The 24,375-nt window shown below is 40.1% G+C and overlaps 1 protein-coding gene across 1 annotated transcript; it reads left to right on the forward strand.

The window, feature by feature from the left end:
• Nucleotides 1-12,543: 12,543 nt before the first annotated feature.
• Nucleotides 12,544-13,675, forward strand: LOC121751237 (heme oxygenase 1, chloroplastic-like). The gene is made up of 4 exons (XM_042145946.1): nucleotides 12,544-12,870; nucleotides 13,068-13,291; nucleotides 13,382-13,489; nucleotides 13,570-13,675. Exons 1-4 carry the CDS (start codon nucleotides 12,549-12,551, stop codon nucleotides 13,660-13,662), a joined length of 747 nt encoding a protein of 248 aa, XP_042001880.1. The 5' UTR covers nucleotides 12,544-12,548; the 3' UTR covers nucleotides 13,663-13,675.
• Nucleotides 13,676-24,375: the final 10,700 nt, after the last annotated feature.

The raw sequence follows: 24,375 nt of genomic DNA on the forward strand, positions 1-24,375 counted from the left end.
GGTAAAATAAAAAAGTTATAGAGAAAAAGTAAGTAAAGTACTCCATTTATCCCAATTTAAGAGTCCTATAATTAGTTAGGGCACGAGTTTTAAGAAATATAAAGAAAAGTGTGTTGAATAAGTTAATGGAATATGAATCTCACACACACACATATATATATATATATGGTAGTGATCAAAGTATAACTAATATTAAGGGTATAACTAGAGAACAAATCTCAGCCACTCATTATCTTAATCTAATGACCAAAATAAGTAAATATTTTTAGTTAATAAAAACTGCATAGGGGTATTTTAGGAAATCAACTTTATTCTCATATTTTCATATACACACACTATTCACGCTCACACACAAACACACACTCTCTCCTTCTCTCACGAAAGAGGTGGCGGAGCAGCTTGCACCTCCTCTCCGGCAACACCCTCCTCCGGTCTGCCTGCCTCTCACGGCTGCCTCCCCAACTGTATCTTGAAGGTGCATCCGGCGACGAAGACCACGGACATAAGCATGATCAGCCACTCCGGGAACACGACATTCAGCACCACCCCGCAGCTCACGCCAAGCAGCAGCCATGGCTGGCACAACAGCGCCATCTCGTAGTCAATCAGTCGTGTCGCGGTGTCGTCGCTCCTCTGATGTTTTACATTGAAGCCGTTAGAGCTAGGGCCCATCTTGTGTGCTGGCTAATTTCAATAAATTCATTATACGAGTTTCGTTCTTATTTTTCACTTTTTATTTTTTTTAATTGCAAATTTGAAGTGTTTACAATATTCTGATCACGAATTTCATGTGACTACCAAAGGGAAAATGCCGACGTGTCAATACTGATGCTTTTATTTATTAAACAATATTAATGTACAGTAATGTTTGTACTCCCTCCATTCCATAGTAACAGGGGCACTTGTTTCCGGCACGGAGAATAAGAAAGGGATGTTTAGTGTTTTAAGTGGGATTGTTAATTAAATAGATTAAGTATTTATTTTCCTTTTATTTTAATCAACTAAAACAATTGAGCACACCCCCTCCCAAATTCAAACCAATTGAGCAGCCACACTCCAAACGAATTCGGTGCCCTAGTTCATCAATCTTCTCTCCCTCTCATCGCCCTCCATCTTTGCTGTCAATGGAATCTGAAATGAGCCTCATCGTGCAGGATACTCCCCCTTGGCGTTACCGTAGCCGCAGCCCTCCACTCCGGCGTAACGTGAATCGGTCTTTGTTCAGAAGAGTTATTGTCGCCCCGAGTTCAGATTTTGAAGGTTCAAGGTCCGATCCAGTTGTTTCATTTAGGGAATCGGAGACGGTGGTGCCGGTGGGAGGAGAATCCTCGGCAGAGGCGTGAGAAGGCGACCGTGACATCTTCGCGTTAGATTAGAGTTCTCTGAACAGAACGGCGGTGGAATTGATGGAATTTTTGGGTGAGACCGAGAGAGAGAGAGAGTAGGGTTTAAGATGGAGAGAGAGTGGTTCTGCTGCAAATGGGTGAGGTCGAGAGAGAGAGCAGGTTCCTCATTTTCCATTTCTTTAATTTTGTTTTTTTAATGTTAAGTTTAATAAGGGATTTCATTAATTAAATCTTTTCATTAGTCATTAACTGCCCTAATTATTTCCTTTTTTAGAAACGACTCTATTACTATGGAACGGACGGAAATGGAAAAACGCCCCTGTTACTATGGAATGGAGGGAGTATGACATTTGGAAGAATGTTTGTCGAGCAACGGCTTCAATGTAAAACATAAATGTTTATAATCAAATAAATAATGGACATTTTAATGTTTTTCGGAAAATATTCATAATTGAATTTTATTGAAATACATCACTATAACCATGTTTTTACTTCACTGTTGTTAACAAAACACATCACTATTAGCATGATTTTACTTCACTGTGATTTTACTTTACTGTTGTTAACAAAACGCATCACTATTAGTATGATTTTACTTCACTCTTGTTCACAAAACACATCACTCTTATTCTGATTTTACTTCACTCTTGTTCACAAACACATCACTCTTATTCTGATTTTACTTCACTCTTGTTCACAAAACACATCACTCTTATTCTGATTTTACTTCACTCTTGTTCACAAAACAGATGATGTGAATCAAATTGTACATCTTTATTTCCCTAACTTTGCATGATTTATATAGTTTGATGCTTGCAAAAGTATGTTTACGGTGTAGGAATGAAGCTCGGATGGTGAAAAAGCTGTCCAGAAAGCTCTCAAAATTGGCCACCCGGCCGGGTGTATTTTATGCCTAATAATTCTACCTGGCCGGGTATGATTTTCAGAATACGAAAATTCCAGCAAGTCCTCAAAATTGGCCACCCGGCCGGGTGAATAAATTCTAACCGCAATATTGCAGTTTCATAGGCGGTTTTGGAGAGAGGGTGATGGGACTTTTTGGCAGACAAGAAAAGAAAAGGAAAGAAAAAGCAGGGGGTGACGTGAAGAAAAGGAGGAGCATTAATTATTCAACAAATTGAGGAAAGAGAGTGGACTTGGGTGGCGGCGAATTCCCAGAAGTTCCGACCAACATTCCGACGATCCGTCTCCAAATCCCGATTCCACTCAACGAGAGCTTGAATCCTACGGTTTTTATTGCATATTTCACAATGTTTTTAGGCTAAGCTCTCTATGTTGCTCCAAGTTGTAATCTAGGATTTGTAAAGATGTTCTTACACCATTGAAATCATTTGTTTGATACCAACAAGATGCTTAATGTTTTTCACTATGTTTTTGGCTAATAACGTAGTGATGTTAATTCCTTTGCTATTGTCTCTTTAACATAGTTTGGGAGTGATTGATTGTTGGTATGCTATAAAATTAGAATTGTTTAGAGGATAATTTAATAGTGGATTAGGTAAGTTCGCATAGTAGATGATCTTTAATTCCCGCGCTTCCGCAGGAATTTAATATCTTCGAAAATTAATTCATGGAACAAGTGTTCAGCTGACCGTGAATTATACGTCGCAAACATGTTCAGTGCACGCGATTAGGTTGATTAATTAATCACAAATATGTGCTTTTAATATAGGTGTAGAACAATACAAGCCTAGTAAGCAACTTGGAGTGACATATTTTCCCATTCGAATAGTCTTTCACTCGTAGCTATCATCTCTTTATCATTTTTTTATTTTATCAATCTCGAATTAAATAACCTACGCCTCCCTGTGGTTCGACACTCTTTTACTGCAACTACATCTGTACTCTTGCAGATAGGTTGTAATTTTAGAGTCAATTTATTAAACTTGTGTGAACTTTACACTTGATATTTAAACTCGAAAATTACACATCAACACATCACTCTTATTCTGATTTTACTTCACTCTTGTTCACAAAACAGTTCACTCTTACTGTGATTTTACTTCACTCTTGTTCACAAAACACATCACTCTTACTGTGATTTTACTTCACTCTTGTTCACAAAACACATTACTCTTACTGTGATTTTACTTCATTCTTGTTCACAAAACACATCACTCTTATTCTGATTTTACTTCACTCTTGTTCACAAAACACATCACTCTTATTCTGATTTTACTTCACTCTTGTTCACAAAACACATCACTCTTACTGTGATTTTACTTCACTCTTGTTCACAAAACACATCACTCTTACTGTGATTTTACTTCACTCTTGTTCACAAAACACATCACTCTTATTCTGATTTTACTTCACTCTTGTTCACAAAACACATCACTCTTATTCTGATTTTACTTCACTCTTGTTCACAAAACACATCACTCTTATTCTGATTTTACTTCACTCTTGTTCACAAAACACATCACTCTTATTCTGATTTTACTTCACTCTTGTTCACAAAACACATCACTCTTACTCTGATTTTACTTCACTGTTGTTAACAAAACACATCACTATTAGAATGATTTTACTTCACTGTTGTTAACAAAATACATCATTATAACAGAGAATCAAAGAAACTTCACTCTATCCTGAAACACATCACTATTTGTATGATTTTACTTCACTGTTGTTAATAAAATACATCACTATAGAACTACACAGAACTTCACCGCCATTTTGTGTCTTTACTACCTAATCTCTTCTGCATGTCTAAACTTGCGACCTTCATTCCCATCTCTACTTTTCCCAATACACTTTTCCATCATAGTAATCTCATTTTTCACCCTTTTCCTCTTTCCTCTCTATATCTAAAATCCCTCCCCATTTTTCCAAAATACCACATGGATTTTGATGCTCAAGATTTCTCCCTTGTTTGGTTTCATGCACCACAACTTCCAGATCTAGATGTTGCTTCATCTTCCCTCTCTTCCGACATCCTCAATCAGAATGCGGAGATGAATCATTTCCTCCACCTGCAGGTCAAAATCTAACTTAATCAAAATCCTTATCTTTTTGAGAGTCAAAATTTTAAAAAAAAATCTGAAAATGTTTGAAACAGAGAAGCAGGCTGCGAATAGCAATCATGGAAGAGGAGGCGCGGCAGAGAGATAACAATGCAGCGATACGAAAGCAGAGCAAACACTCTCCTCCTCCACAAAGACCAACAGATCGCCGCCGCAAGAGACAGAAAGATGGAGCTCCAGCTCTGGCGGCGGCGTAAATGGCGGTGGTGGCGGCGAAGGAAGAGCTGCAGCAGCAATTCACCGCCATTTTGTGTGATACTAATTGATTTTGAAGAAGAGGAGAGGAGAAGAGAAGAAGAGGAGAAGACACGCGGTTTCTTTCAAATGAATTGAATTGAATTGAATTGAATTGAATTTGAATGACGTAACCTAATTTTGGTTGCCAATGACCATTATACCCCTCTTGGTTATTGTGGAGTAAATTTATGAGAAATGGAACTAATTTCTCCTTTAAATTCTAAAATTACATGTATTAATACTAGCCCTTGATTTTCTTGATCTTGTGGCTGTGATTTGTTCTCTAGTTATGTAGTTAGTGGGCACTTGCCCTAGATCACTACCCTATATATATATGGATGTATTCATTTCCTTTTTCCATATTTCCTCCTATTTCCTTCTATTTCCTTCTTCATCTTAGCCGTTGATTTACTAGATCCTATGGCCTAAATTAGTGGGTTTAATCATTTAAATTAATCAGTAAAAAAACCGAAAAGGGCTTAAATGGAAATCAAATTATTTGTTGGTTATGGCAACTTCCTTAATTTACTCATCTCAAGATCTTTACGTTTATTCTCCTTCTTCCAATTGATTTTTTTGCTGCAGACGTGAATTACTCCATTCTTCACTCTTCAATTGATTTTTCCTCTCAAGATCTTCACGGTTTTTCTCCTTCTTCCAATTGATTTTTTCGCTGCAGACGTGAATTACTCCATTCTTCACTCTTCAATTGATTTTTTCGATCAGCCACTCTTTCCAATTATCGAATCTCCATTCACGTTTCCTCATTGGTACTATCGTTTGTTGCCGGCGGTGTAGAGATCGTTGTTCTCTCAAAAATGGAAGAATGTAATTAAGCGCCGTGTTCGTTTGTTTTTGTATCGATTGTGTTAATAACAATAAAGATCAGTCCGAATAGTCGGTTGTTGGTGAGCAAGTCCGATTAGTCTGATTAATCGCTCGTTGTTTATGTATCGATTGTGTTTAAACATGTCCCGTGATGGAGGATCGCGTGTATGTGAGAATTATTAAGGGTGTAGATATCGGCCTGGATATGGTTGTAGTTTAAAAGATACAAATAATGCACCACATGTTAACTAGTAATGGATATTATTGACTATATAATGCTCAATATGTGAACCGCAATGCATACGAATAAGATGCGTCGTGTTTCGTTATTTGGCACACGATTATTGTTTATCCTAAGGGTTTAATTAGTTGATGGGCTTGGGTTTAGTAGCGACGTCTAAAAAAACGGATACATATAATGCACCAAATGAGTATGCATAATGATATCTACTGTCTGTATAATGCATAAAACGTTGGAGGACGTGATGAAGGACCTCGAGTATGCCTCATTCATTTAGGTTTTTGATGTGCCGTGTTTAGATGTTTGGAACACGTTACTTGTTTACCCCAAGCGTTTAATAAGCATAGGGGCTAGGGTATAGTACTTACATATATAAATCACGTACTTTTGTAATTTAAATTTTTTACCGAATAAAGTTAAGAAAAAGGTGCACGGTTACATATAATGCACCAACTGAAAGTGCATAATGAAACTTATTGTCTGTATAATGCATAATACGTTGGAGGAATTAATGATGGACCACGAGTATGCCTCATGAATTTAGTGTTTTTGATGTGCCGTGTTTAGATGTTTGGAACACGTTACTTGTTTACCCCAAGGGTTTAATAAGCATAGGGGCTAGGGTATAGTACTTACATATATAAATCACGTATTTTTGCAATTAAATTTTTTACCGAATAAAGTTATGAAAAAGGTGCACGGTTACATATAATGCACCAATTGAAAGTGCATAATGAAATATATTGTCTGTATAATACATAATACGTTGGAGGAATTACGGATGGACCGCGAGTATGCCTCATGAATTTAGTGTTTTTGATGTGCCGTGTTTAGATGTTTGGAACACGTGACTTGTTTACCCCAAGGGTTTAATAAACATAGGGGCTAGGGTATAGTACTTACATATATAAATCACGTATTTTTGTAATTAAAATTTTTTACCGAATAAAGTTATGAAAAAGGTGCACGGTTACATATAATGCACCAACTGAAAGTGTATAATGAAATTTATTGTCTGTATAATGCATAATATGTTGGAGGAATTAATGATGGACCGCGAGTATGCCTCATGAATTTAGTGTTTTTGATGTGCCGTGTTTAGATGTTTGGAACACGTTACTTGTTTACCCCAAGGGTTTAATAAGCATAGGGGCTAGGGTATAGTACTTACATATATAAATCACGTTTTTTTGTAATTAAAATTTTTTACCGAATAAAGTTATGAAAAAGGTGCACGGTTACATATAATGCACCAACTGAAAGTGCATAATGAAATTTATTGTCTGTATAATACATAATACGTTGGAGGAATTAATGATGGACTGCGAGTATGCCTCATGAATTTAGTGTTTTTGATGTGCCGTGTTTAGATGTTTGGAACACGTTACTTGTTTACCCCAAGGGTTTAATAAGCATAGGGTCTAGGGTATAGTACTTACATATATAAATCACGTTTTTTTGTAATTAAAATTTTTTACCGAATAAAGTTATGAAAAAGGTGCACGGTTACATATAATGCACCAACTGAAAGTGCATAATGAAATTTATTGTCTGTATAATGCATAATACGTTGGAGGAATTAATGATGGACCGCGAGTATGCCTCATGAATTTAGTGTTTTCATGTGCCGTGTTTCGATGTTTGCCACAGGTGTCTTGTTTACCCCAAGGGTTTAATAGGCCTAGGGGCTAGGGTATAGTACTTACACATTAATAACAACTATGTAAAATAGCGCGCGGTTGACCTATATATAAATAACGTATTTTTGAAATTTACATATTTTAGTAAACATAATGCATAAATTAAGTTCCGTAATGCATAGTCTATACTACAATATGCACATATGAACTGCTAATGCTGTGTCTCAACATGAAAATGCACATGTGTTACACACAAAATGTATTAAACTATATAAATAATACAACGCATTTAATGCAGACATTACTACAAAAAAATGCAAGATTACAGTTCCACAATGCATTGCCCCCACATCATAATACAAAAAACTCATCCTGACTGAGCATATATTACAGACGATCACTCTTTCGTCCCTTAATCTGTTTCTGTTCACCTTCACCTGCGGACGTACTAGGGACACCCTCTGCCAACCTATCCCTCAACTTCTTAGCCAATGCAACTGGAGTAACATCATCAACTGCATTGTCGATTTCTGATCTTAGCCGCTTCTCTGAAATTGATGCATATATCATATGAATTAATGCATAACACAGCCTCATAATGTAATCTATCATAACATTTTCAATAAAGTAGGCTACATAATGCTTACAGATGTTTACATATTAATGCATATATCATATGAATTAATGCATAACACTGCCTCATAATGCATTAAATATTACTGATAATCCATTTTCTTAACATGAAAATGCACATGTGTTACACACAAAATGTATTAAACTATATACATGATACCACTCATATAATGCAGAAAATACTACAAAAAAATGCACTATTACAGTTCTCCAATGCATTGCCCATACAACATAATAAAAAAAGCTCATCCTGACTGAGTATATATTACAACACATCCAATACCCCCTGTAATGTATATTTTAATAAACATAATGCATAAATTATGTTCCATAATGCATAGTCTATACTACACAAAATGTATTAAACTATATAAATAATACAACGCATATAATGCAGCCAATACAACAAAAAAATGCAAGATTACAGTTCCACAATGCATTGCCCCCCACAACATAATACAAAAAACTCATCCTGACTGAGCATATATTACAACACTCCCAATACCCTGAGTAATGCAAAATTTAGTAAACATAATGCATACATTATGTTCCATAATGCATAGTCTATACTAAAATATGTACATATGAATTCTTTCCTGTGTTTAGTCACCACACCACCCAACATGGATAATGCGGGACAATACTACCAAAAAATGCACTATTACGATTTCACAATGCATTTCCCACACAGCATAATAAAAAAACCTCATACTGACTGACCATGTATTACACATCCAATAACCTAGCTAATGCATATTTAAGTAAACGTAATGCATAATTTATGTTCAATAATGCATAGCCTTTACAAAAATATTTACATATGTACTGATAATGCATTGTCGCAAACTGAAAATGTACATGTGTTATACACAACATGTTTTTAACTATACAAATAATTACACGCATATAATGCAGACAATACTACAAAAAAATGGACGATTACATTTCCACAATGCATTGCCCACACAACATAATACAAAAAAACCATCCTGCCTGAGCATATATTACAACACTCCAAATACCCTGTGTAATACAAAATTTGGTAACCATAGCCTATATAAATTATGCTCCAGAATGAAAACGTACATGTGTGACACACACAATGTATTAATCTGTATAAATAATGCAGCCATTACTACAAAAAAATGCATGATTACAGTTCCACAATGCATTCAATAGATATGCACTTATGAACTCTTTCGTGTGTGTAGTCACCACACCACACAACATGGATAATGCGGATTCAACAGAGTTGCTAATATCCTTTCAAACAATCGACAATTAAGATACTGAATTGTTTAAGTCTGATGCAATTTTTACCTGCGGCCTCTGATGCTTGAGGGAGCGGTCGACCCCTCTTAGTCATTTTGGATCTGCAGACACCAAAAAAACATAAGATACCGGAATTGATGTTTATTGAACCGAACCCAATATCTACACTACAGATTCAGAGAAAAACATAAACAAAGAACAAGTTATTTCTGAAATTTCTGCACCTCCGCATACTAAAAGTTTCAATTTTAACAATTCGGGTATGCAAAATCGCGGAAAAAACATGCCCACATCCCTTTTGAAACATACCTTGTCGATAGGAGTCGGTGTTTAGGAGCAGCTGTTAACGCCGGTAGCTTGTTGTCGCAGAAATTTTGGTGCACTGCTGCTATTTCTTCGAACGCTGCGGCATGGAGTGAAAACTAGGGTTTGCTGTAGTGGAGGGAGTGGATGGAGTGGTTTTGGTTGTGTGCGTAATGAATGAGGAAAGAAGAAGAGGCGGATGTTTTCAAATCCCGTAAAATTCGCATATACCAAAATATGGCGGTTCATGTTTCCGTCAAATGTCTACATTACCCCTGTAATGCATATAACCACCATCTATAATGCAACACGGATATAGATTTGTAGAATCAATCTGATCCGTTAATGCATTAGATCTAACGGATAATATTAAGAAGAAAAAAGGATCTAATAGATGAAAAGTAGATTAATGCTCCCATATATATATATATATATTACTTTTATAATAAAATGTGAGTGAGATAAGTTGATGGAATGTGGAGCCTACTTACCATTTATGGTAAAAGTGAAATAAGACTCTTAAGTTGGGACGGACGGAGTATAATAGATAGGAAAAAAAGTAAGTAAAATATCCCAGAAAAACTTTCCATTTTTAGAAATAAGACTATTTTTTGTGGACAGAGGGAGCATGTAATTAATTTTTTCATATAGAAAAATATTCGTTTGCAATTTAGGTTGTAAACTTGTAATCTGTAATTGAGTATTACTATATTTATTGTTTTAGTAATAACATTTGGAGCACTAAAAATCGCAACTTAAGCAAATAAATATCTTAAGTGAATGATCAATCCAGCTTACAGTAGATTATTAACTTAAAAATAAATTGAATGCGGAAAAACAAAGAAACAGAAATAAAAAAGTTAATTAGATACGAATGAGAGCATCCACAAAGCGCGCCGCCCACGTTCCGCGTTTCGTGCCAGAGGAACGAAACTGGCGCGCGACGCGTTGCGGACATGCGTTCCGTGCCTATGCCATGCCGTGTGCCGTCGTCGCGAGACGCGGCACGGCCTGTGTCGCCACGCGCTTCGGCGACGTGGCGCGCCCCTGCGTCGTGAGTGACGCCCACTCGCCTGCCCGCGAGTGGGTGTCGTCATTTATGATGCAATAAATCTTTTTTTTAAAAAATCCGAATTTATATAAAAAAAAAATTTAAAAATGTGTAAACGGTAATATTACCGTTTTATATCCGTTTTTTCCTTTATTTAATTATTTTTTATTTTTTTACTCTCTAAATACTTCTAATTCATCCTCATTTCACACACAACTACACATCTATTCTTCCTAAATCAACTTCATTTCCTCTCCAATTTTCATCTAACATCTCATCAAAAAATGTCCGGTGACGGCAACTCCGGCAAGTGGGATCTCAACACGTTTACCGATTGGGAGACCATGTACAACACACTTGGTGGTTCCGGTTCGTCGACGCCGGGCACGGCGGGTTCGGTGACTCCGGGTGGGTACCAACCACCCACTTTCGACGTGGATGCATACGCTCGACCCTCCGACCCGCGGTATTCGCAGGGATTATCCCAGATTCGAGAGGATTTCCCCGTTGAACCCACTTCTGGAGGAGGCCTAAGCGGGCGAGGAGGAGGAAGAGGGGGAGGAGGCCGAGGCGGTGGAAGCTCCAGGGCGGAGTCGGAGGCGGGCGAGGATGAAGAGGATGAGGAAGAAGAGGAGGAGGATCTAGGCCGGCATCCGTACAGCAACAACGAAACGATGACGGTGTACAACGCCTGGATCACCGTCTCGTACGATCTCATCGTCGGGAATCAACAAGCCCACAAGCGCTTCTGGGAAAAGGTCACCGAGATCTACCACCAGATTAAGCCGTAAGGCTCCCGGAAGCGCACATATACAATGCTCCACTCTCATTTTGGCCTAGTCGACAAACAGGTCAAAAAATTCTGTGGCATCTACTCGACCGAAGCAGCGCACTATCAAAGCTGAGCTTCAGGAGCCGACATTCTGAGGGCGGCTTTGCGCGTCTACAACCAGGACACCGGCAAACAATTCAGATTTGTTGATATATGGCAGGTTGTCAAGGACGAGAAAAGGTGGGCCAGCGGTGTCCGCTCCAGCTCGGGCTCAACCTCGAAGCGCACGAAGCACACAGCGAGTGGCCAATACTCGTCTGGTGACACCGGTGAGGGCAGCGGCGGACAAGAGGGTGCACGCAGGAGTTTGCGGGTACGGCCGGCGATGACGGGGATCCAGCCGTGGGCGCCGTCGGCCACAAGGGACGAAGGCGGCGAAGGCGGCTAGAGCGAGGAAGGGCCGAGGCGAATCAAGCCAGGCGTGCTCGGGGGAGGCTCGAACACCCTTATGGCGGTGTACATGACCGCCACAATGACGGACACTTCCCTCTTCACGCCCTCCCAATATGCGGCCTGGTGGAACGGAATTGTGCATATGACAGCACAACTTGGCCTTCCGACTCCCCCTCCACCTCGACCGCCTTCGGGGGATGATGCGCCGTCGGAGTAGTTTTTTTATTTTCTTTAAATTTGTATTTTAAATTATGCAACGTTTAATTTTTTAGGATTTTAATTGTGTGTTTTTTATTTTTTAGAATTTTAAGTTGTAATTTTTTTTATGTTGTGTGTTTTTTAATGAAGTGTGTTTGTTTTAACTGAATTGGGTTGGAAATAAAAATAAAAAATGAAATTGAATGAATAGTAATTTAAGGAACGGTTAAGAAACAGATAAGGAACGGAGGGTTGCAGGTTCCGTTCCTTAGTTAAGGAATGGAGTTAAAAAGTACAATGGGAGGCCCGCGAATAGTAGTTTAAGGAACTGTTAAGGAACGGTGGGGAGACAGTGTAGTGGATGCTAGGAAGTATCACAAAATTAGATAGCAAATCTGTTTGACCTAGTTGACCGAATTGGGATCGGTACCTATTTACTTTTTTTATTATAGAAAATGGATCTACACGCAGTATATAAATTCATGCTTTGCTATTCTATTAACTACTAGTACTATTCTTGGTTGGCTATGGCTTCCATGATCTCCCTATTCAACAAACCCCCTCAACCGATGATAAAACCTCGAGCTCTCTCATCCTCCAAGAAATGGAAGATGGTGGTGGTTTCAGCAGGGAAGAACCCTAACCCTAAATCTGGGAAGAAATTCTCAGATGAGATGAAAATGGCGGCAATGAAGCTGCACAAGAATAAGCCGGGGGAGAAGGAGCCAGCCGGCCTTGCCATCGCTACATGGGAGCCTACTCTTGAAGGCTACTTGAGCTTCTTGGCGAATACTAAGTTGATTTATGAAGCTCTCGAGAACACTGTTGACCAACCTGTCTTCCCTCACTGTGAGCTAATTCCTTTTCCAAATATAGTATATTTATTCAGTCTCCAATATTCTACATCGATTATTATTTATGTGTGGTAATTGTGGTGTAGAGTTTATAAATTAAATAAGCTCTCTGTCATAACAAACTATGGGATATGTTTGATCTAATTCATAACAGATTGAAAGGGGAATTAACATGTGAAGTTATGGATACAGATGCAGAATTGAGGAATACAGGGTTGGAGAGATCAGAGAGAATTGCAAAAGACATGGAGTGGTTTGAACAACAAGGTTATGTTATCCCACAACCATCATCTCTTGGAATAAACTATGCTCAATACCTTTATCACTTGTCTGAAAACGAGCCACACGCCTTCCTTTGCCATTTCTATATGATTTATTTCGGTCACACTGCCGGTGGTAGGATGATTGGTAAAAAGGTCAGCCAAATTCAACTAGATTTGAGTATAATTCAGAAACCAATTATATATATATAGATAGATATTCTAAATTTGGTTACAAGTAGCTAGGTGGAGGAGAAGATTCTGAATGGTAAGGAATTGGAGTTCTATAAATATGAAGAAGAGCTGCCACAATTACTGCAGAATGTTCGAGATAAGCTCAACACACTTGGGGAAGTACGTACGAACTAATTATAACTACTTATATTCCACTTAATTTATATTGAATTAACTAATTAATTAGTTCAAACATGCAGAGATGGAGTAGGGAGGAGAAGAATCGATGCCTTGATGAGTTTCAGAATTCTTTTAAATTTGGGGGCGATATCCTCCGTCTTGTACTCCATTGATCACACTACATGAATTGATGCACTTCCTTTGAATTAATAAATATCATCTATATATGTATGTTATTGTTTTTTCATTGAACAAAGGATATGTTATACTATAGATGTGTAGAAAATGTTGAACTCAAACATATCAAACAAAATGGGAGAAAAGGGAATTTTATTGATCAATCTCAAATCATACAAATTACAAACTAAGATAGCTATTTATACTAAGAAGTCTAAGCTAAAACGAAAGAGAAGAAACAGAGCTCTAACTAACAACTAACTAACTCCCTCGTGTTCACACTTGTAGCTGACTAGGATCCAGCTGGGTGACAGCTAAGCAGAAGATATTTTTGCTCCTCAACTCATCCTTGCTCTCATGCATTCGTGTAGCCTTCCCTTTATATCCATGCAGACGTGAGATTGCCCTCTTCAACATGCCCCGTCAAGATGGACTATATAGACTAGAAAAGTTCATCTTGTCCAATATAGATAGAAAGGCTGTTTCTCCCAATGGTTTGGTGAAAATGTCAGCTATTTGGAGATTATTTCTGATATGTAGAGGTTTGATGATCCCTTGTAAATACTTTTCTCTGATTGTGTGACAATCAATATCTATGTGCTTTGTTCTTTCATGAAATACCGGATTAGAACATATGTAGATAGCCGATTGATTGTCACAATATAGTGGCACAGCTTTCTCAGATTTTACTCCAAATTCTTCAAGTAAGTTCTTGGCCCACACAACCTCACAAGTAGCTTGAGCCATTGCACGATATTCTGCTTCTGCAGAGGACCTAGATATTGTATTTTGTTTCTTGGCCTTCCATGAGATTAAAGAATTACCAAGAAACAAACAGTATCCAGTCATGGATTTCCTTGTATCCGGGTAGGCAGCCCAATCATCATCTGAGAAAATGCTCAAAGATGGTTTGCTGCAACTGGAGAAGAAAAGTCCATGGCCTGGAGTTTTCTTCAAGTACTTCAAGACCTTTTCAGCTGCATTCCAGTGATCCTCGCATGGTTTAGAGACATATTGACTCAACTTATGCACAACATAAGTGATGTCAGGTCTAGTGATGCACAGATACAGGAGCCTTCCAATTAGTCTTCTATATTTTGATGCATCTTCTAACAATGCACCAGAATCCAGTTGCAACTTCTTTGTAGGATCCATAGGTATTGTTGAAGGCTTGCAACCTAAGAGTCCTGCATCATTAATCAAATCCATTGCATATTTCCTTTGTGATATCTGAATCCCCTTCTTGTTTCTAGCAATTTCAATACCAAGAAAGTATTTTGGTGCTCCTAAGTCCTTGAATTTGAAGTGTTTGGATAAGAAGCTTTTGAAGTCTTCAGTTATCTGAGGATCTGAGGTGGCCACCAAAATATCATCAACATATACTACCATGCCAAAGAAGCCTGTTGCTGCATCAGATTTGTAGAAGAAGGAATGGTCAGAGGTGGATTGATGTAGTCCAAATTCTTTGAGGACCTCTGATAGCTTGAGGTACCATTGCCTAGAGGCTTGTTTGAGGCCGTAGAGGGATTTCTTTAATCTACAGACTAGTGTTGAGTCAGGAGAGGCCCCCTCAACAGTAAGTCTGTCCACTTCAAGGCCAGGAGGAAGAGTCATACAAATTTCCTCCTCTAGATCCCCATATAGAAAAGCGTTATTGACATCCAAATGTGATAAAGACCATCCATTGATAGCAGCCAAGGCAAGCATCATTTTAACCGTGGTTAGCTTTGCAACTAGAGAGAAAGTGTCCAGAAAATCAACTCCTTCAAGTTGAGTGAAACCCTTAGCCACAAGCCTAGCTTTGTATCTCTCCACTGTGGCATCAACATGGTATTTCACTTTATAAATCCATTTACAATCAATAGGAATCTTCCCTGGTGGTAGAACAGTTATGTACCATGTATCAGTCCTAATGAAGGCTGATAACTCATCTTGCATAGCCAACTGCCACTCTTTGATTTGAGAGGCTTGTTTATATGTGTTAGGTTCATAGATGGCTGACATAAGGACAAAGTATTTGAGATATTCAGGCCTGAGTTTGGATAAAGTGAAATGGGCTGATATGGGATGGAGAGTGGAGGAAGCAACAGAATTACAAATGAAATCGGTTAGATGAGATGGAGCTTTAGTCTGTCTGCCAGATCTGGTGACAGAAGGTTCTGAGGGAGTGTGTTGGTCATAAGTTATGGGTGCTGAGGGGTTTGATTGATTGGTGGTGTGTTGAGAAGGTGGATGATGAGGTGATGAAATCAGATCAGGAGAGTTGGAGGATGGAAGATGAGCCAGAGGGAAAGAGTTTTCATGAAAGACAACATGTCTGGAAATTATTTCTTGCATAGTGTCAAGGTTGAGAAGTTTGTAGCCCTGGTACCCAGTAGGATATCCCAGAAAGACACACTTAATGACTCTGGGAGAGAATTTATCTCTGCCTCTATGCAATGAAGAAACATAGCAGAGACAACCAATCACTCTCAAATGAGTGTATGATGGGGGTTTTTCAAAGAGCATGTGAAAAGGAGTGAGATTATCAGGTAACACAGAAGAAGGAGTTATGTTTATTAGGTAAGACGCACTGAGAATACAATCCCCCCAGAAATGTATAGGTAGATGTGATTGGAAGAGTAAGCTTCTAGCAACATTAAGAAGATGTTTAAGCTTTCTCTCAACTCTAGCGTTTTGCTGAGGAGTTTCAACACAAGAATGTTGAACAATAGCGCTTTGATACCATGTAGAAAATGTTGAACTCAAACATATCAAACAAAATGGGAGAAAAGGGAATTTTATTGATCAATCTCAAATCATACAAATTACAAACTAAGATAGCTATTTATACTAAGAAGTCTAAGCTAGAACGAAAGAGAAGAAACAGAGCTCTAACTAACAACTAACTAACTAACTCTCTCGTGTTCACACTTGTAGCTGACTAGGATCCAGCTGGGTGACAGCTAAGCAGAAGATATTTTTGCTCCTCAACTCATCCTTGCTCTCATGCATTCGTGTAGCCTTCCCTTTATATCCATGCAGATTTGAGATTGCCCTCTTCAACAAGATGGATTCTGATTAACGGTAATTGTTAGTAATTGAGCTGACAAATTCCAATACACATCAGAAATATAGCCGTTGCAGCAGTGAAAGCATGAAGTTGAGATAGCCGTTGGAAGTTATAACTAACTTCGGAGACAAACTGAAGAGAAGCGGTTGAGCTGATTGAGTTCCTCTCTAGTTGATGTAACAGTGTATAAATACACGGTTGAATGAGAGAGTCTTAGTTAGTTAGAAAAGTTTCAAGAGAGAAGTAGAGAGTTCTCCAACTGTGCGTGTTTAGCTCTCGGAGTACATTTCATCTTCGAGCGAGTTGAGAGATAGTGTGATCTTCATCTTGTAAACATTGAGTCTTGATTGATTCTTGTAATTCTTCTTGAGTGATCAATAAACACACACACCAGTTTCGCCCATGGACGTAGGCCTAGAGTCGAACCACGTAATTGCCCGAGTTCTTGTTTTCTTGCTTTCGATCTTGTTCGAGTTTATTCACAGTAATTAACATGGTAAGTAATTTATTTGGATAAAACGAACATGATTTTCTACATCAGGCACACAAAATTTGTGCATGAAATCGAATATTATCAAAACTATAGCATATACCTTTAATGCCCGATAATAGAATTTGTGCATGAAATCGAATATTATCAAAACTATAGCATATACCTTTAATGCCCGATAATAGATATTGCCTGAAAAATTTGTCATTAATATATTTACTAGTGCAATCAAATCTAATGTAATCAAATTTAATTGATAGTCAAAGTTAATTGATAATTTACTTGATAAAATAGTTATAATTTAAGATTAAATTATGAGATTATTTAGTAGGAGAGATTTAACTATGACTAATATGATTACCCATCTAGAATTCAATTATAGGATTCAATCTCATTAACCAAACATAATACAAATTTAATTATGAGATATAATCCTGCAAACTGAATAATGTCCAGTATGGGCTCATAAAATTAATACGAAATGGCGGAGATAAATTTTAGTTGGGCTTTAGTGGGCACGTTAATTAGGGTTCAAGCTAAATTTTGAATTGAACTGTATCAATAATAATTTACCCTAGAGTTCGATTAATGTATGAAATGATCAGTACAATAAATTATATTATGCTAAGTATCATTTTGTTAATCAGAACATTAATTTTAATTTAAAAGAGTATTAATTTTTATTTGTAAAATAGTAGTAACTTTTTAATTATTTATCATAATAATAACTATTTTCTAACAGTTTTTCTTTTTTTTTTAAATGGAAGTGCATTCATCTAGAGAATAATTAATTTACCAAGTTTTGTATGCATCTTAAAAACGACATTTGACAGTTGATTTTAGACCAAATTTTTATCCTTAGAACCGAGAATAATTCATTTCCTTTTTCATATAATTACGAATAACTTTTATTGCAATAGTGGTCCTAATTACTTTCCATGTAAAGAAGAAGGCGAAAAGTAATAAATACAGTGCAATGAATCTCAATATATTAGAGAGAAATAATAAATGTAGATAGATTCTCACCAAACAAATAATAAATGTAGATAGATCGATAAAAATAGTTTAAGGTAGTATAAAAGAGTGAAAAGATGCAAAGAAAAAGTTTTAAAATAATTCTCTAAAAAAAATTATAAAATAATAGCATAAAAATACTTTAAAGAAGATTACATACGTCCATGTTCACTATGTCCTGAGATATATGATTATTGTTTTGTGAGGAATTAATAAATAGTAGCAAAAATCATTATTCAAAAAACTATTTTTAGTTTCTTTAAAATAAAAATAAATTCAAATCCTTATGCATAAAATACAATTAAACTCTTATATATAATAATATGTCCACGCACTTATTAGTTGGGAGATAGTTGATTTTATTAATATAGAGATCATAATTGGAGTAATTACGAAGTGAGAAAAGATAATTTTATATATTAGTAAGGCTTTATTTTTTTCAAAAAAATAAAAATATGATATTTTTGTTAGAACATAGTACAAAAAAAATTGAGATATCTTTCGTTCGATGGAGAGAATATTATAAATTCGGGTTTTGATTAATGGAGAGAATAATAGTACGCAATTTATTTAGAAAATCGATCTGGTTTACTATAACAGGCAAACAAAATTTATGAATGAAATCGAATGCCAAACTATAGCATACACCTTTATTGCACGATAATGGATATTACCTAAAAAATATCATTAATATATACAATCTGATTGATGGAGTACAATTTTTACTCCTGTGAAACCAAAAAATCGAAATCTTGTTTATTATACATGAATGTAATTACTCTTTCCGTCCCATAAAGATTGTCTCACTTTGATCGGTCACGGATTTTAAGAAATATAATGAAAAGTGAGTTGAAAAAGTTAGTGGAATGTGAGTCCTACTTTTATATATTAGTTTTATAATAAAATGTGAATAGGATTGAGTTAGTGGAATATGTGGTCCACAACCAAAAATGGTAAAAATGAGATGAGACAAATTTTGTGGGACGGACGAAAATGAAAAAATGGGACAATCTTTGTGGGACGGAGGGAGTATTTAAATAATATAGTGTCTTAAATTTCAATTTAATGATACAGCAAAAATGAAAATCGACAAGTTAATTTAATCAAATAAAAATGAACACGTATTACGTTACAGGCTTACAGCTGACGCATGTAATCAAGTTTAATCGATAATCAAAGATGATCCATCTCTCTAAAAATACAGCACTCCTCCATCAACATTAAGAAATTAAACACACCAAAAATGAGTCCTCACCTCTCAACAATCCTCGCCTCATTTCTACTGCTACTCTCAATCTCAACCGCCGCAGAAATCCAAGATTCCTTCCCAAAATGCGTAGCCAAACACGCCGCTAAATGTCCTTGTTACGAATGCATCCACACCAACCCCATTGGACGTGAGTGTAGCAGGGGAAACGGCTGGCGAGCAGTTGACGGAAGCGCCAGCCGAGGACGAGGAGCGAGCACCATCCGAGAACGAGGAGAGAGCCGAGGACGAGGAGCGAGCACCAGCCGAGAACGAGGCCGAGAACGAGGAGAGAGCCGAGGACGAGGAGCGAGCACCAGCCGAGAACGAGGAGAGAGCAGAGAGAGACGCGGTGCCGAGCAGGAGCTTGAGGCCAAGAGATCGGTTGAAACCTCCCAACCGATTCCTTTGATTAGTTAGAGTCTTTTGGTCATTTAGTTATTTTTGTTATTTAATTATTTTTGGTAATTAGTTAGTCATTATGTAATTAACGTTTTTATTATTTTCCGTCGGGTTTTCTTTGTTGGTTCTTTCCCGATGTAGTTAGGATAGGTCGAACCAACCCTAGGGTCCATAGATTATAAATAGGGCTCTTCATTGTTCCGAAAATCTTATGAATGAAGAATATTATTTTGCCCAAGAAATTGCGTAATACTTTGAACCTTTGTATTCTGCCGACGAAGAGTGAATCTTCGCGCCAGATTTTGTTTCAGCCGCCGATCTTCTTGTGGAAGACGCCGGAACGAGTGTTACTTGGTGGAATTGGTCAGGATATTCACGTTAAGAGCAGGAGCCTCTTAACAAGTGGTGCTTTCATCCCGTACTCATGGATGTGTTGGACGTCAACAACCCGTCTCGCCCGCCGCTGACAGGGGGCAACGCGACGGAATTGGGAATCGGCTCATCTCGCCGCCAATCTGGGGTTGTGATTCGGGAGAACGCGGGTCAGCCGCAGGAGCAGGCGCGCGGGGTTACTCGTGAAGGGGACGTCGACCCTTTCAAACTAGGGTTTGATCAAATTATGTCTCGTTTCGATCAATTGGAGATGCGTATGGATAATTCTGATCGTCGGATGGATAATATGGAGGGTCGACCCCTACAGGAGGATGATCTCTCGGTTGAGGAGTCCGATTCCGACGATCGCGAGTATCGTTCTTATCGCGATCCGCACGGCCAGCCCAAGGATTGTAAACCTAGACGTCAGGCAGGTTATCGCGGAGGGCGACCGCCACGGGGCGGGCGAAAGGACGTGTATAGAGGGCGTGATTCTTATCGACGAGAGGAGGGAGCATCGCCCGATACACGCCCGCGGCGCACGACAAGTTGGGACCGGCCCTCTGCGCGTCTGAAAGGGGGCCCTACTCGCCGCCCAACGGTGTGGGACAGTCCCCGACATCGGGAGCAGGGTGCTTGGAGACATGGAGGTGATGACAACACGGGCGTCACTATGCGGGCACCGCACTTCGACGGCTCAAATGCGACGAATTGGATATCACGCGTCGAATATTACTTTAATCACAAACTGATGCCCGAGGAGGACAGGCTACATTACACAGTTATGTTATTCGAACCTCCGGCGGCAGAATGGATTTTTAACTATCAGAAGAACAATCCCTACGTTACTTGGCCCGAATTTTTGGAGGACGTACGTCATCGCTTTGATCCTCAGAGTTTCAAGAATTATACGGGTCCCCTTGCGAAATTGGTACAAACGGGCTCTGTTACTGAATATCACAACACCTTTGAGAGGTATTTGGACAGAGTCCAAGGTCTTTCGGACGAGGCATTGATCCCAATCTTTATTGAGGGTTTGAAACAACCGCTCCAGGAGACGGTGGAGTTGCAACAACCGCAATCACTAGCCGAGGCAATGGCGCTGGCGCTGCGGTTGGGAGCAAGTCAGGAGCAGCGCGCGCAGCAGGCTGCTGCAACCCAGAAGCGGCAGTGGCAGAACAGGGACTCCCGGCTCGCTGCGGGGGCCCCGACGACCAGCTCCGCCCCACCACCGACTGGGGCGCCATCGACCAACACTCGCTTTGCTCCAGTCAGGGTTTCGCTGGCTGAAAAATCGGAGAGATCGAGGAAGGGGTTGTGTTGGCATTGCCCCGAGAAATATACCCCGGGACATGTGTGTGCGGTGAAATTGTTGTGTTATGTCGGGGAGGAGGATGACGAGGATACACGACCGGATACCGAGTGTCAATTACAGGATGATCATGTTATCACGGCAGACCTATCTCACCTGCATTCGTTGAATGGGAACAGCCGGTCTAGGCCATTTAGGGTGACAGGAAACATTGGATCAACGGAGGTGGGCGTACTTATTGATACAGGGAGCACCCACGACTTCCTGCACCCGCGAATTGCGGAGCGCCTCCAGCTCGCTTTGACACCTATTCGACCCTTTCGGGTATACGTAGGAAACGGAGCCTCGTTATTATGTGCCCACGTGTCTCGTCGCACGAAGTTGACTATACAAGGTGCTCAGTTTTTGGTGGATTTGCACATTCTGGAAGTGCATGGAGCGGATGTGATCCTAGGGATGGACTGGCTCGAATCACTTGGCAAAATCTCGGCGGATTTTGTTGGGAAAACCCTGGAGTTCCGACGGGGAGAAGATGCGATCGTGTTGAAGGGGGATAGACCGGGACCGCAGCAGCTGTCCTTGAATTCATTGATGAAGCTGGCAGCTCACTCTCCATCACACGAATTTTATGAGATTGTGCCCTTCGATTCCGAACCGGGGACAGGCGAGTTGTTATCCGTCGAACCGTGTTTTCCACCTGATCTACCGCCACAGTTTAGAGCAGTATTGGAGGCTCATCAGCAGGTGTTCGCGTTGCCAGTAGGGATGCCCCCTAAGCGAGCTTTCGATCATAAAATCCATTTGCTCCCCAACACCAAACCAATTAACGTGCGACCATACCGTTACCCTTACTTTCAGAAGAACGAAATCGAGCGTCAGGTTCAGGAGATGTTAGAACAAGGGATAATACAGAAAAGCCAGAGCCCTTTCTCGTCTCCAGTATTGTTGATTCGGAAGAAGGATGGTTCTTTCAGGTTTTGCATAGATTATCGTGCCCTGAACTCGGCGACTATTCCGGACCACTTCCCGATCCCGACCGCGGATGAACTATTCGATGAGCTAGGTGCGGCCAAGTTCTTTACGAAGTTGGACTTACGTTCGGGATATCACCAAATTCGGATGAACGGCGAGGATATTTTTAAGACTGCATTCCGCACCCATGATGGGCATTTTGAATTCCTGGTCATGCCTTTCGGACTGACGAACGCGCCGTCCACGTTTCAGGCAGCCATGAACGGAATATTTCAGCCCTTACTCCGAAAATTCGTCATCGTGTTCTTCGACGATATTTTGATATACAGTCCGTCTCTGGAGGCCCATTGCGAACACTTGTCCGAGGTTCTATCCTTACTACAGTCCCATCAGTTCTTCGTAAAGTTGACGAAGTGCGTGTTCTGCAGCACTACTGTCGAGTACTTAGGCCATCTCATTACGGAGGGCCTCTTGAAGGCGGATCCGGCGAAATTGGAAGCTATGACCGCTTGGCCTACCCCGCGGTCGGTCAGGCAGTTACGTGGATTTTTGGGGTTGACCGGGTATTATCGCCGCTTCGTCGCGAACTACGCCATGATTGCAGCTCCCCTTACTGATCTTTTAAAAAAGGACGCCTTCGAGTGGGATGCCGGGGCAGCGGACGCCTTCGAAGCTCTCAAGTTAGCTATGACGTCGGCGCCGGTGTTGAGTCTGCCCGATTTCTCGAAGCCATTTTGTATTGAAACGGATGCCTCCGATGTCGGCATTGGGGCAGTGCTCATACAGGATGCTCATCCGATCGCCTTCTTCAGCAGGAAATTGGGGCCCCGTCGACGAGCTGCTTCCACTTATCACAAGGAGTTATTTGCTATTGTGGAAGCCGTCCAAAAATGGCGCTAGTACTTGTTGGGGAGGGAGTTTGTAATTCGTTCCGATCAAAAGAGTTTGAAGGAACTGTTCCAACAAGTTGTTCACACGCCGGATCAGCAAATGTATGTCCGGAAGTTGATGGGGTACAAGTTTAAAATTGAGTACAAGAAGGGGATATCGAACAAGGCGGCTGACGCTCTGTCGCGTCGGGAGGAGGGGGTCACACCATCGGGTGAACCGGAGGCTTCTTTAGATGAAGATGCTGTCGCGGGAGCGGCGCTGTTGACGGCTGTGGCCCATCCCCTACCGCGCTTGCTGGAGGTACTTCGCTCCGAGACAGCATCCTTTCGCGATTTGGTGGAGCTGGCGGCGAAAATAAAAAAAGGCGAGGCCCCAGCGCACCTTTCATATACAGATGGTCTGATCTACTTTGGCCGCCGGGTCCTTGTCAGCCCGTCATCGGCCATGAAGAGGTTGCTGTTAAAGGAACACCATTGTACCCCACTCGCAGGCCACCCCGGTCATGAGCGTACGTTCCGTTTGTTAGCTGCGGGGTTCTACTGGCCCAAAATGCGGAAAGAGGTGCGGGATTTTGTAGACGCGTGTGTCGTCTGTCAATCTACGAAGTATTCAACCCAGAAACCGGCCGGCCTGCTACAACCGCTCCCGGTCCCGTCGCAGGTTTGGGACGATGTCTCCATGGACTTCATAACGGGTCTGCCGCAATCCCGGGGATATACGACCATTATGGTTGTGGTGGATAGGTTGTCCAAATATGCTCACTTTGCCGCTTTACCCACTCGGTTTGACGCCCTGCGCGTGGCGCATCTCTTCGTCAATACAGTGGTCCGTCATCACGGATTTCCAAGGACTTTAGTGTCGGATCGGGACCCGGTTTTCTTGAATTCCGTGTGGGAAGGAATCTTGCGACTTAGCGGCACGAAGTTGCACTTCTCGACGGCCTATCATCCGCAATCCG

This window comes from Salvia splendens, chromosome 10, assembly GCF_004379255.2.
Source record: "Salvia splendens isolate huo1 chromosome 10, SspV2, whole genome shotgun sequence".
Taxonomy (NCBI): Eukaryota; Viridiplantae; Streptophyta; class Magnoliopsida; order Lamiales; family Lamiaceae; genus Salvia; species Salvia splendens.